We start from the raw sequence: 13,487 nt of genomic DNA, 5'->3' as shown, positions 1-13,487 counted from the left end.
CAGGAAATTCTAATTGAATTAGCCACACTTTTTAAATTGTGGCATAAAACACACACACACACACACACAATGAATTAGTAAATATTTTAATGATATGGCATTGGAGTCTAACCAGTGTAATTTCAGAATATAGGCTATGCAGTGTCTTATAGGTGAAACCAAGTTAGGATGAAAACTGTTTATAGTTTCTGGTAACTAAACCTCAAAGGCAGAAACAGGCCCACCTTCTTTTATTGAATCCTGTTCTTTTGCAGATATGGGGAGTAATCAACTAACAAAAAGTCTTGAAACTTGGAAGATTTTCTACCTGGAATAGTTTTGCATGGGGTGATTCTAGTCCCAGACTGCCAACATAATTTTGCCTTTAAAATCATTGTTTCTCTGGGGAAATGTATAGTCTAACTAGGAACACGGAGATGATGCCTGTAGAGGCTCCACTTATGGGGAGTCTCCTACTTCCCAACCCTTCCTTCTTCTAGCTGCCTCTAAAATGTGAGCATTGCTTCTTTCTCCACCCAAAGCGTCCTGATCCAGTGATTGCTAAACTATCTGAGAATAAAAGAAACATACATATTGAAAACTCAGATTGTTAAAAATATTTTCTTTCTAATAGAAGTCATTATGGTAGGGACCCATTAGAGTATGCCTTGCCATAAAAAGTATAGGTAATTTGTGTCCAGTTTGGCCCTTTGGACTTGATCTGAAGTTGAGCTGCATATCTGATTTTCTCCTAGTTTCCACTACTACTGAAATAGGAGCTATACCACCAATCAGAGCAATGCTGTTTTCTTTAGCAGAAGCTGGATAGGAAAGCTGGAGTTATTTGTAATGGTAGTAAACTGGAAATGAAGTGAATGTGTTTGAATAGAGAAATGATTAAATGGAATATGATAACATTCATACCATGATGTGTTATGTAGCCATTAGCAATAATAGATTAGAGCTCTCATTTGGGGGAAGAGATGAGGAGAGAGATTCCCTCCCACACACGCGCAGTGAATGAGAAAAGCAAGGTGCAAAAAAGTTTATGTATATAAGATGATCCCAGTTTTACAAAACAATTATCAAATAAAATCCTTTGTAAAACTATACAGGTATGTATGTTTCTGTATTATTACATGAGCGTGGAGAAAGACATGGAAGGACATGAACTGGGTGGTTAACATAGATTATCTGGAAGGGAGGTGGAGGAGAGTGGACCTTTGATAGGTATCTGGAGGGAGGAGAAAGAATGAGTAAGGGGAGTCCAAGCCAATGAGAAACAAGACAAGCAAAGGTTTTACTGGAAAAAAAAATTACATTTCCACAAGTATTCTAAAATCATGTGTATTTAAATATAATTTTAAAAAGAAAAAGTTGAAAGTAAAATTAAAAAATGGAATTCTCCCAACCTGGCCATCCCTTTTCTTTATTCTCTTTGCTGCTTGACTTGTAAGTCCGTCACACAACTTCTTCCTGTAGAAAAAACACTGCTGGCTCTGTACAGTCAATACCTATTAGTTTTTTCCTCTTCCAGTGGGTCAAGAAACTTTGCAAACCTACGTTTATAAATCTTCTTACTAGCCCTCAAAGGTAAATAGAAACTTAAATATTACTTGATCATTTCAGAAAATAAAATTTCCTTTGGAAAGAAAGTATACTTACCAAAGATTTTCTCCGCTATAAATCTTAGCTGAGATTATGGACCAGAAATTAGTACCGGAAATGTTTTGACAGGCTTTTCTTGGGGCCACAAAGGCAGAAGACAGTCCTGCCGCCAAGGTCCTTAGAGCCCAGAGGACAGAAGGAAGCATATAGTGTTCATTAAAACCAGGACATATGGGGGCCAGCCCGGTGGCGCAGCGGTTAAGTTCACACGTTCCGCTTCTCGGCGGCCTGGGGTTTGCCGGTTCGGATCCCGGGTGTGGACATGGCACCGCTTGGCACGCCATGCTGTGCTAGGCATCCCACATATAAAGTAGAGGAAGATGGGCACGATGTTAGCTCAGGACCAAGCTTCCTCAGCAAAAAGAGGAGGACTGGCAGTAGTTAGCTCAGGGCTAATCTTCCTCAAAAAAAAAACAAAAAAACAAAAAAAACCAGGACATATGGTCCCCCAACCATATCAGAAAGATAACATGAGCGGGAGGGCGTCACTCAGGTAGACTTGGGTCCTCATCCTTCCTTCTCTTCCTGCGTTTTGTACATAGCTGTTGTAATAGTGGTCATTTGTTTGCCTCATTTTTTGTGAGTATCCTTGAAAGGATACGGACTCTGCCTTGTTCACTGCTATAATCCCAGAGCACTTATAATGCCATTGTACAGAAAATGGTTGTTAAATGAATCAATCCCTCTTTTTGTCCCTGGTGCTAGTCACAGTAAATAGCATATGTTAGTTGTATAGTTCCTGAATGATTGAATTAGTAAACATGTGAGTTGGTCTTAAGGTTTAGGCTCTCTCGAAAGGAACTGATGAAAATAGCTTGCAAGAAAATGGAAGTCGAGAAATAGGAGGTTTCAGTGAAGATAAAGAACAGGTACAATGAAATAGGAGTGCGGATAGGAGATTATGGTCAGAACACAGAACAGTAACATCTGAAATTTCAGCAGTGGAGCAGTTCTGGGAGATGAAGTCTCGTAGCTGATACTGTGGCTGGAGCACCCTGGTAATGAGGGAAGAAGCTGCATGTTTTGACATTTGAAGCTGCTCTAGCAAAAGAGTCAGCTCCCTACCTGATCTCCCTCAAGCACAGCCCATCATGAAACAAGTGCAGACCGTGCACACAAAGCTGAGTGGTTTTTCAGTGCCTCACTTTGAAGCCTGAATGGGCAGCCAGAGGTTACGAGGCACTTGAGGAAAGACTCTCACATCAAAGAGAGTCTAAGGGGAGAAGCATCCAGGGAGGAGACAAAGAGAATGCAGAAAGTCTAGAAGAACTTCAGAAAACCTTAATTAACATCCTCAGCTAAAATAGAGAGGGTTTTACATCCATGAAATAAGAATGTAATGGAAAAAGAGCAACCGGAGAATGAGGAAGTTATTAAAAATTGTAAGTATCATGGAATAAGAAACTCAGTAGAAGGATTGGAAGACCAGGTAAAGCCAAGCACCCAAAAAATTGAGAACAATAACAACGAAAATGACAGAGTAGAAAATATAAAAGATAAATTATAGCTGATTAATCCAAGAGGTTCAGTATGTTGTGGTTTAGAAAATGGAAGGGGGCCAGCCCTGATGGCCTAGTTTAACCACTAGTTTGGTGCACTCTGCTTCAGCAGTCTGGGTTTGGTTCATGAGTGTGGACCTACACCACTTGTCTGTCAGTGGCCGTGCTGTGGTGGTGACCCACATACAAAAAGGGGAAGATTGGCAACAGATGTTAGTTTAGGGCAAATCTTCCTCAGCAAACCAAACAAACAAAAAAATGGAATAGAGAGCTAAAAGAAATGTCTCTATTGAAAGCATCAGCCAAATGCTAAACACAAATAATAAAGACACCAAGGTACATCATCATGGAATTTCAGATTCCCAAGGATTGAGAGTCCCTAGGATTAAGAATCTAGGGATAAAGAGAGGCTTTAATAACCTAAAAGGGACTGAAAATCAAAATGACATCAGACTTCTCAAGTAGGTACTGGATGCTAGAATACAGTGGCGCAGTGCCTTCAAAGTTGATTTTCAACCTAGAATTCTATGCTCATCCAGGTCATCAGTGAAACAAAGAGGGAGCCTAAAACTATTTTTAGACACACATGGTCTCCAGAAACTACCCTTCCTTGCACCCTTTCTTGAAAAGGTACTTTTGAGGAAGTTTTCCAGCAAATTGAGGGCATAATTCAAGGAGGAAGACGAGGAAGCACAGGATGCCTGAGTTAATACATTCAGATCAACATTAATGGATGGGTGATAGTGTTTGGCTGAGTTTGCATGTGTTGTTCTTTCTGCTTAGTCCGTTAGTTTCTCCTTTCCACTGTGTCAGTCTGGGTTGATAGAAATGACTCAGTGATACAGACAGAAGTTTAATATAAAGAATAATAGGCTTCAAAAAGATATACAGATGTCCAACAAGCACATGAAAAGATGCTCAATATCATTGATCATTAGGGAAATGCAAATCAAAACCACCATGTGGTACTTAGAGTAGTCAGATTAATAGAAACAGAAAATAGAATGGTGGTTGCCAGGGCCTGGGGAGAGGGGGTGATGGGGAGTTGTTTAATGGGACAGAGCTTCAGTTTTGCAAGATGAAGAATTCTGGGGATTGCTTATACAACAATGTGAATGTAATATTACTGTGAACTGTACACATAAAAATGGTTACGATGGTAAACTTGATGTGTATTTTACCACAACTGAAAATTTTTTTAAATAAAATAACTAGAAGATATTAGAAAACTCTAGCAGAGAGAGCTCCCAGCCCAGAGTGAGCTAGCCTGAAAGCTCTGGAAGGAGATTTGAGAATGCAACAGGAGAGAGGGCTCGTGTTTTCAACTGGGGGAGGTGGGGAATATAAAAAAAAAAAAAGCAGAATTTTTGTAGGAAAATAGTGCAAGAAGAAAAGACAAACAGCTAGGGCTTTAGGAAAAAGAATTAGATGAAAAGTACAATATAATCACAGTTTACTACTTAGCTCTGCAGCAAATGTTTACGTATTCTTTATAAAGCAAATGCCATTTATCAATTGAACTAAAAGTAGTGATAGGATGGAATATGGTGGTACTGTAAGAACCAAATTCATATCTATCCCTATAAGAATTAAATTGTTAATATCTCATGGCCAACAGGCACATGAAAAGATGTTCAACATTGTTAACTATTAGGGAAATGCAAATCAAAACTATCATGAAAGATCACCTCACTCCCGTCAGGATGGCTATAATTAACAAGACAGGAAACAATATGTTTTGGAGAGGATGTGGAGAGAAGGGAACTCTCATATACTGCTGGTGGGAGTGCAAACTGGTGCAGCCACTATGGAAAACAGTATGGAGTTTCCTCAGAAAATTAAGAATAGATCTACCATATGATCCAGCTGTTCCACTGCTGAGTGTTTATCCAAAGAACTTGAAAACACAAATGCATAAAGATACTTGCATCCCTATGTTCATTGCAGCATTATTCACAGTAGCCAAGACTTGGAAGAACCGAGGTGCCCATGAAAGGACGAATGGATAAAGATGTGGTCTGTATACACAATGCAGTACTACTCAGTCATAAGAAATGATGAAATCCGGCCATTTGCGACAACATGGGTGGATCTTGAGGGTATTATGCTAAGTGAAATAAGGCAGGGAGAAAGTCAAATACCATATGATCTCACTCGTAAGTAGAAGATAAAAACAACAACAAACAAATGCATAGCAACAAAGATTGAATTAGTGGTTACCAGAGGGGAAGCGGGGAGGGAGGAGGGCAAAAGGGATGATGAGGTGCATGTGTGTGGTGATGGATTGTAATTAGTCTTTGGGTGCTGAGCATGATGTAATCTATACAGAATTCAAAATATATTACCATGTACAGCTGAAATTTATATATTGTTATAAACCAATGTTACTGCAATAAAAAAAAAAAAAGTTTAATAATGAGCCTTCTGGAAATTCCCCCAAGTATGTTTTACTTGAGCTACCAAATATTCTAATAAATATTATTCTTTAGGCAATGTGTAAAAAATTTTTAATATCTCAAATTGATAAGTCAGGAAATAGCAATCCAAGCATATTATTTAGAGATGTGGAGGTACTTCTCCTCCCCATATATATATTAGAGTATATAATTAAGTGAAAAGAGAATACTGTAGAAGAGAGTGAATAGTATGCTTTGTTACTTTTTTAAAAAAAGATAAGTGTAGAGTCACATAGAGAATGTTCTTAAAGATGTCTAAGAGGGCCAGCCCTGGTGGCCTAGTGGTTAAGTTCAGCATGCTCTGCTTCAGCGGCCTGAGTGCAGACCTACACCACTTGTCTGTCAGTGGCCGTGCTGTGGCAGTGGCTCACATACAAAAAGAAGATTGACAACAGATGTTAGCTCAGAGTGACTCTTCCTCAGCGAAAAAAGAAGAGATATCCAAGAAACTTAACGTGTTACCTCCAAGGAGAGGGCTTGTGGGCACTGGAAAAAAAGTCATCTTACTTTTTGTTATGTATCTTTTGTACTGTTTATGTTTTTTTCCATGAGCATGTGTTACTATATAAAGTAAAAATGTGGTTCAGTGTTGATTTTTAAAAAGAAGAATGGCAGAAATTGTACACTGAGAGTTAGTGGTAGAAGAAATTGCTGTTACGGAAAAGTTAGATAAAATTTTATTAAAGAGCATACATTTGAATTGTGCTTTGTCATATAAACACGATCAGACAGGAAAGTGTAAGATATCTCGTGGCTATATGGGTGCTTTATTTACAACATTTTATTTTACTGTTACAATAAAGCCTGAACTGTACTGCTAGGCAAATAGCTGGCTGTAAGTAATTTAATTCTCAGAGTAATAGAATTAAGCAAAAATCATTTTTATTGCATCTTCTATTGAGTGCCTTTTAAAAATGCAGACATACTTGCTGACTTTCTTAAGTGTACTATCTGAAGATAATGTAAGGCTTTCATTGTGCTATTGATCAAGAACGTCTAACAGTAGGGGGCCACCACTGTGTTCCTGGTGTATTTGTGCACTTCTGCCGAGGATGTGTGCCAGCAGCATGGTGATTGTGGCACCAGCTTGTCAGCCACAGGGCTCGTCTGCACCTTGTCAGAATCTTTAAATGCAGATTTCCCAGTGTCTATGCACCTTTCAACGTAAAAATATTCCTGGAAAGCATCATCTAAGATAATGAAAAATAGCCATTTCCCAAACTTTATAAATGTACTGACCTTCTTTAAAACCAGGTTCTCAACTTTGGCTGAACATTGGAGTCATCTGGAAGCTTTAAAAACTTCTGATGTCTGAGTTTCCAGAGATTTCACTGAAAAGGATTGCAGCCTTGGCGCTGGCAGTTTTTAAAGTGTCCCAGGTAATTCTGATAAGCAGCCAAGATTGAGAACTACTGTTTTAAAGGAAGAATATTCTCTACGTACCCCATGACACCGTGTTGATTTAAATTATTTTTATGCTGGGGGGCCGGCCCGGTGGCGCAGTGGTTACATTTGCATGTTCTGCTTCTCGGCTGCCCGGGGTTTGCCAGTTCAGATCCCGGGTGCAGATATGGCACTGCTTGGCAAAAGCCATGCTGTGGTAGGCGTCCCATATATAAAGTAGAGGAAGATGGGCATGGATATTAGCTCAGGGCCAGTCTTCCTCAGCCAAAAGAGGAGGATTGGCAGCAGTTAGCTCAGGGCTAATGTTCCTCAAAAAAAAAAAAATTAATTTTTATGATGGTAGTATTTAAATATGTACAAACTGACCATAGCGTGAAATTCCTTTTGCATGCAGTTGTATATAAAACATATTTACAAATTAAAATCAAACTCCAAAATTACTAATTCAAAAACAGCATTACTGGATGGATGGTGATGTTTTGGTGAGGCTTTTCTGCCTGTTGTTCCTTCTGCTTAGTCTGTTAAATCCTCCATCCCACTTGTATCAGTCTGGGCCCAATCAGAAGATAGAAACCACGTGGTGATATAAACAGGGAAAGTTTATTATAAACGCTAATTAAATTCTGATAAAAGAGTATCTGTAGAAAACCGTATGGACCTAGGCTGAGAGAGAGTCCCCGAGGAAGGACTGACTGGAAGAGGGCTCCTCTCCTCAAGGTTGGGGTTCAGACTCAGTGAAGAAAGTGTTGTTGCAGCCCACTGGATGGCAGAACAACTCCCTGGTTTGCCCAGGTCAGCTGGTCTGCAGTTGCTAGGCAGCAGGAAGACTCCTCCAGAGCATGGCCCAGCCCAGGAAAGCCGCAGCCAGTAGCCAGTCACGTGGGCACACAGAAGGTGGAGCCCTGGTGGCAGCCCTCCTGGTGGCAAGCTGCAGCTGATGGCCAGGCATGCAAGTGTGCAGAGAAGTGGGGCTATCAGTGCAGTAGCGTGGAGCACACAGCGTCCCGGTCAGGAGGGCCGTGTCATTGGGAGAACCATGAGAGACTAGTGCGAAGGGGGGGCAAGAGGCAGGCCTGGAGCACAGTGTCTGTGTTGAAAGGGTCATAGGTGATGACACTAGACCTTGCCAGAGCTGCAGTGTTGCTGAGGGGCCGCCCTTTCTGGGCCCGTGACTGAGGTCCTCACTGATGTCGTCACAGCCACATGTTGACCCCACCCCACAGCAGCCATAAATAGTGGGAGAGTGCCTTTCTGCTACCCTGTCCCTCTAGGACCCTTTCCTGAGAAAGCTCTGCATCGTGCTCACTGGAAAGGAGAAATGCTTGAAGGAGGTCTGTACGTTATTGTAGAGCAGGTGTTAAAGAGTGAATTTGAAGCTGACAGGCAATGGGTTGATAACTGACATGCCACCCCGTGCCAGCCGACACTTTTGCAGCAGTTCCGCCTGACTCAGAGGCTGCCCGCCTCTTCCAAGTGGAGCTGCTTTGTGCTGTGTTCCGGTCTGGCCTTAGAGTAGCGCACCATGCTCTGTAGGAATCTCTGTTTAAAAGCTATTGGTTTTTCAAACAATCACGTAATTATAGTGTGCATAAGAATCACCTCCAAAGATTCTAATTTGGTTGGGTGTGGGTGGAACCCAGGAATCTATATTTTTGATAGGCACCCCCAGTGATTCTGAGGATTGTGGTCCCTGTGGCAACACTGAGAAGTGCTGCTCTGGGGCTGGACTGAGGGAACTGCATCTCACTCTGTTTTCTACTCTTATGTCCTAATACATCGTCTAATAGAAGGTTGGTGCTCAGCACGTGTGGACCGAACAAAGGTCCAACTGAACCTAAAGAAATCGGGGCCGCTTGCTGTGGTCCTGGAGAGATGTGGCCCGTGGTGGGGCGAATGTCTGTCCTAACACCTCTGTTCTGAAGTGTCCTTCTTTGTGCCTGTGTGAAACTTTGACTTAAAATTTTCTGCAGCTAATGCTCTTTCGTTTTTTGATTTAAAATGGACATTATACTAATACTACTTTTCTTTATATTTAATAGGGAGAAAGAACAAGAAACACAAAAAGAGGAACGTTTGATGGAAGAAAAGAAAAAGAAAAAGCAGGAAGAAAAGAAAAAGAAGGAAGGTGCTCAGAAAAAGGTTTGGCTAGAGTTACTATGTCATTGTCTTTATAATCATTATGTGTCTCATTTGCATCATCATAGCCATTACATTACAAAGTTTTGTTTTATTGCTTTTAAAAATCAATATGCTAAATCTATAATCAGCAAAAAATAGATATTGTACTGGTGAAATAAATACAGGGTGACAGCCACAAGATGTCTTTCTCAAGGAACTGGAAATGTTAGAGCCGTGTTTTAAAGAAGTTTGATTTTAGTTGGTGGTGGTAAAGAATGTCCATGCTGTTCTACTTAAAATGAATTGTTCAGAACAACCGTGTGTAACAAGTGAGGAAAGGACCACTTAACTGATTTTATTAGAAAAGCTGGAAATAATTTTTGCAGCTTTGGCAAATTTTCTTTTATAAATCCTGTCGGTAAATATGAAAACGTTAAGTCCTACTGTAAGTCTTATAGTCATGCTTGGACTTGGTGGCATTTAATGTACCAACTTATGCCATTTGTTTTTGTTCTTGCCTAGTTTAATATATCTTGTAGTTTAAACTCTAATACCTTTTAGACTATAATAAAATATAGAGCTTAAATGAACTTCCACATAGATTTTTTTGCCTTTAGATCAATAATGTCATATAATCGATAGCATGTAGACAGTTGTACATTTTTCCCGGTAATGAATTTTAATAAAGTAACTGGGCAAAAATTTATTTTTAAAATTTTCAATATTAAAAGTCTGCTTATAAACTTTCATAGATGTGTACATTCTACACATTATTATTCCTAAAGAGTTTCTGATTTTTTTTTTCAGGCTGCTGATCAAAAAACCAAAGGTAAGTTTATTTTATGGGGGGGGTGCATTTTATGGCAGTACCAAACTTTTTATGATGAAGATGACTTTTTAAAAAATTAATGTTAAAAACAAAGAATCCAACCCGCCTTGGAATTTACTTTTTATTATTCAGTGTGAAATTCTTCATTTATCACTGGTTTTACATCTGCATCTCATTGACACTTGCTTAGTCTGAAATGCCTAAAGAATGTTATATTAGCTTTCTAAACGATACTTTATAATTTTCCTTTGGTTTGATTTCCACTAAACAAGGATTAAACCGATGAAGTTGATCCAATTAATAAGAACAACCAAAAGATACTGAATTTTTTAAAAACTTCCAATTTGTCTTTGCCAACTATTTATAATAAAAAGAAGTATATTCTTTCTGTATTCCCTCTTTGCTTTTTAACGTGTAAGAGATTTCTTTTTTATTCTCCAAGTCCAGAATTTGCTTATTATTGACTTAATGGGTGTTGGTGGAAACACATGTAGTTCTCACGGTAACTTAGGCATGCCTTTGATTTGCTGGCGAATGAACAAAATGGAAGCAGCACTCCGAGCCTCTTCATTTTATGCTTACATGGTTGGGGCTGTTCGGTGGTGAAGAGCACACACTCAGGAGTCGCGTACACCAGCTCTCTTTGATTTGGGGCAAGTTACTTCGCTTCTTTAGGCCTCAGGTATCTCGTATTTAAAATGAGGGAGGGAATGAATGAATGGTTCCCACCTCATGAGCTGTTGTGAAGACTCAGCGAGATCATGCATGAAAAGGGCTCAGTGCCTTGGTGCTCAGTAGACGTTGCCTATAATTAATTGTTATTATTTTTAAGTTTTTATTTCTGTTGGACCATCACATGTACACAAATTGTACATGCAGATGCATGCAATGTAAAGATTTCCGTGAGAGTGTTGTCTCAGGCAGCACCACGACTAATACTCTTACTTGACATTTTATAGTTTTCAAAGTAAAGTTTCTGTGTGTTATCTCCTTTGAACTTCATAACTGAGCAGGGCAGGTGTTAGTTTACAGTGAAGAAACTGAAGCCGGTCATATGAGCTGGGTGGCTCGCTCTCGGTCTAGCAGTTAGTGGTAAGGGTGGGACTTGAGGGAGCCCGGGCTCCTGACCCCCGTGCAGTAGGCCTCAGAGCCACTACACCAGAGTCACATGAAGGGATGAATTTTGTATGAAATGAATATTAAAAGGCAGCATAGTTTTCAGAAAGGACATTCTTCCCTCTTACTCTCTCAGAAGCAGTGTGCGTTTACATCAAACCTTCCAGAAGGGTTCAAAAGGTTGTGGTTGTAGTTGTATTTGAATTTATGACCTTGAATAAGAAACAATGGTTCCTTATAATTGTCCTTCAAAAGTACAGAATTATTGTTCTGACTCCTCTGTTTCCTTTTTCATTTAACATTTTGAGGAGCTTTTACAACCTGATTCAATACCAGGTATATTCTGTTGTCATTGTAATTGTTTTCTCTTCAAATAGTAGCAAATTGCTTATGACTCTATAGAGATCATGAATTACATTGTCCTGACACCTTACGCGGAGTTACTATTTTCTGTTACTCTTCTGATGAGTATTTTCATTTCTGACTCCAAACTCTCCTGGGTTTTTATCTTCTTTTATCTTCTCTAAAATCCTACTCCTTTGGGTACAATTTGTCAGTGACTGTACTGACTATAACTAGCCTCAGAACAGATCATAATGATGACTGTTAATGTCCTCTAAACAAAAAAATGCTTTCTGAATTAGAATCTCACAGTGTTGCTAGATAATTCATTAGTGAATATTAGCAGCATCAAGGTTTAAATTTTTCTCAGACTCTCTATTATTACTGGTTACATCAAAATTAACTGCCTGCAAGACGGTGGTTCTCCGTTTCTGGGTGGACACGTGTTTTACGTAACACAGGCTGGCCTGAACGTGTGAGATATATTGTAGGAGCAGCATTAGTGCTCACATGCAACATAGATTTACTTTTCCAACGCTCTGTGTTTTAATTATGTGCCCTGCCCTAGTCTGCTAGGGGCTCCCTTGGCCTTGCTCACCCATACAGCCCCCGCTCCCAGCCCTGTGTGCAGGGTCGGAGCCTGAGTCAGCGCCCTCACTTAGAGACTGCTTTCCTGCCAGACCCTGGCCTCAGCCTGTACATCTGTTACTTCTAATTGTTGGTGCCGTTGTCTCCAGTGTACACACGAGTAAGCTGAAGCTGTGCAAGTTTGTTGAGTGCCCCCAAGGCTACACAGCTGGGGAGTAGCAGGCTGATGTGCTCGGAACCTTTCTGCACTTACAGTGCCAGGAGAGTCACACAGTAGACCTTTATCAAGCATCGCTGTGTCTCAGTGCCTACCGTGTTTCAGAACAGAACAGGGGATTTTCAGAGAGGTGTGCTAACTTAGACAAGGTCACAGAGCTAGTGAGAGTGGCAGAACTTGGTTCAACCTTGCCTCTGACTCCAGAGCCGGGTCATGCTTCCTGGCCAGATGTGACAACCCACTCCACAATCAACAGGAGCCGGAGAACCCTGCTCTCTAGGAAAGAGTTTAGCAATTTGAGTGAGTCAAGAGTTGAATACTCTCATGAGAGAGGCTACAGTCATAAATTAGATTATATAATATCACTGAGTCAATTAACATGGTAGAAAGAAGTTTGAATTGATTTTATTTTGATAATTAGCTCAAACTAGACCAAATCAATGAGTAATATACTTGCTCTGCAGTATTACACACTGCTCAATAGTGGTAGCATTAGTAAAGCAGTGCCTCCATTATTTAACATTATATTTGACTTAATCTCAGTACCTGAAACTTAGCCTCTTTAAATTTTGATTTACGTTTAACATTTTCAGAGAACTCTTTAGAATATACTGCATATACATATATATATTATACCTTTCTGCTTTCTCCTAGAGAGTAGCCTAATCCATTCTTGGTAGGTCAGTCTTCATTATAGCATTAATTATGCTTAAAAAGTTTTTTATAGCTGGCTATAACTGTTGAACTATGAATCTTCATTTAAAAGACTAATGCAGAACTGAATCTCGCTAGAAATTTGTCTTTTTTGATGAGCTTAGTCTAATATATGGCATGCTTCTCCTCTCCTCCTACCCCATCTGAAAACTAGGTTTCTAGAAAGTCTGCTTTACAAAATTTACAAATAAAATAAAATTTTGTTTCTGACTGTTTTTTAAAATCCTGACTTGTGATTTCTTGGTTGAGGTCATTTTCTTCTTGTTTTAAGATACAGGCCAAGTGACTAAGCTTTCTTGAAACACTGTGCTGCCGACATTTATGCCCTGCCCTGGTGTCAGGTGGGGACCACGCTTTCTCTGCAGCCAGGAGAGACACTCTGGTTCAGCTCTGAAGGTTTCCATTCAAGTAGTGGACTCGTTCTTGCCTTTCACCAGTTTCCTCCTCTTCCTGTCCCCCGACCATGCGGATCCTGCAATGGGCTTGAGCTCTGCCTCTGCCGGAGTCTGAACATGGGCATATGCCTGGAATCCTTCTCCTTCACTGCCTTCTGGTCT

General features: G+C 40.1%; 1 protein-coding gene across 12 annotated transcripts in view; it reads left to right on the top strand.

The window, feature by feature from the left end:
* Positions 1-13,487, top strand: part of TNRC6C (trinucleotide repeat containing adaptor 6C) — a 141,104-nt gene that overhangs the window by 33,003 nt on the left and 94,614 nt on the right. For 7 of the 12 annotated variants that reach the window (XM_070225889.1, XM_070225882.1, XM_070225888.1 and 4 more), the window contains exons 2-4: positions 5,094-5,162; positions 9,046-9,145; positions 9,932-9,953. In XM_070225889.1, coding sequence (XP_070081990.1) covers positions 5,158-5,162; positions 9,046-9,145; positions 9,932-9,953 — 127 coding nt within the window. In that variant the 5' untranslated portion in view covers positions 5,094-5,157. Of the gene's footprint in view, positions 1-5,093; positions 5,163-6,856; positions 6,982-9,045; positions 9,146-9,931; positions 9,954-13,487 lie in introns of all 12 variants that reach the window. The other 5 variants (XM_023651937.2, XM_070225884.1, XM_070225891.1 and 2 more) reach the window with 2 other exon arrangements.

The sequence above is a fragment of the Equus caballus genome, chromosome 11, assembly GCF_041296265.1.
Source record: "Equus caballus isolate H_3958 breed thoroughbred chromosome 11, TB-T2T, whole genome shotgun sequence".
NCBI classification, from domain to species: Eukaryota; Metazoa; Chordata; class Mammalia; order Perissodactyla; family Equidae; genus Equus; species Equus caballus.
The sequence above is the reverse complement of the archived record's forward strand: the minus strand, read 5'-3'. Positions and strand labels throughout refer to the sequence as shown.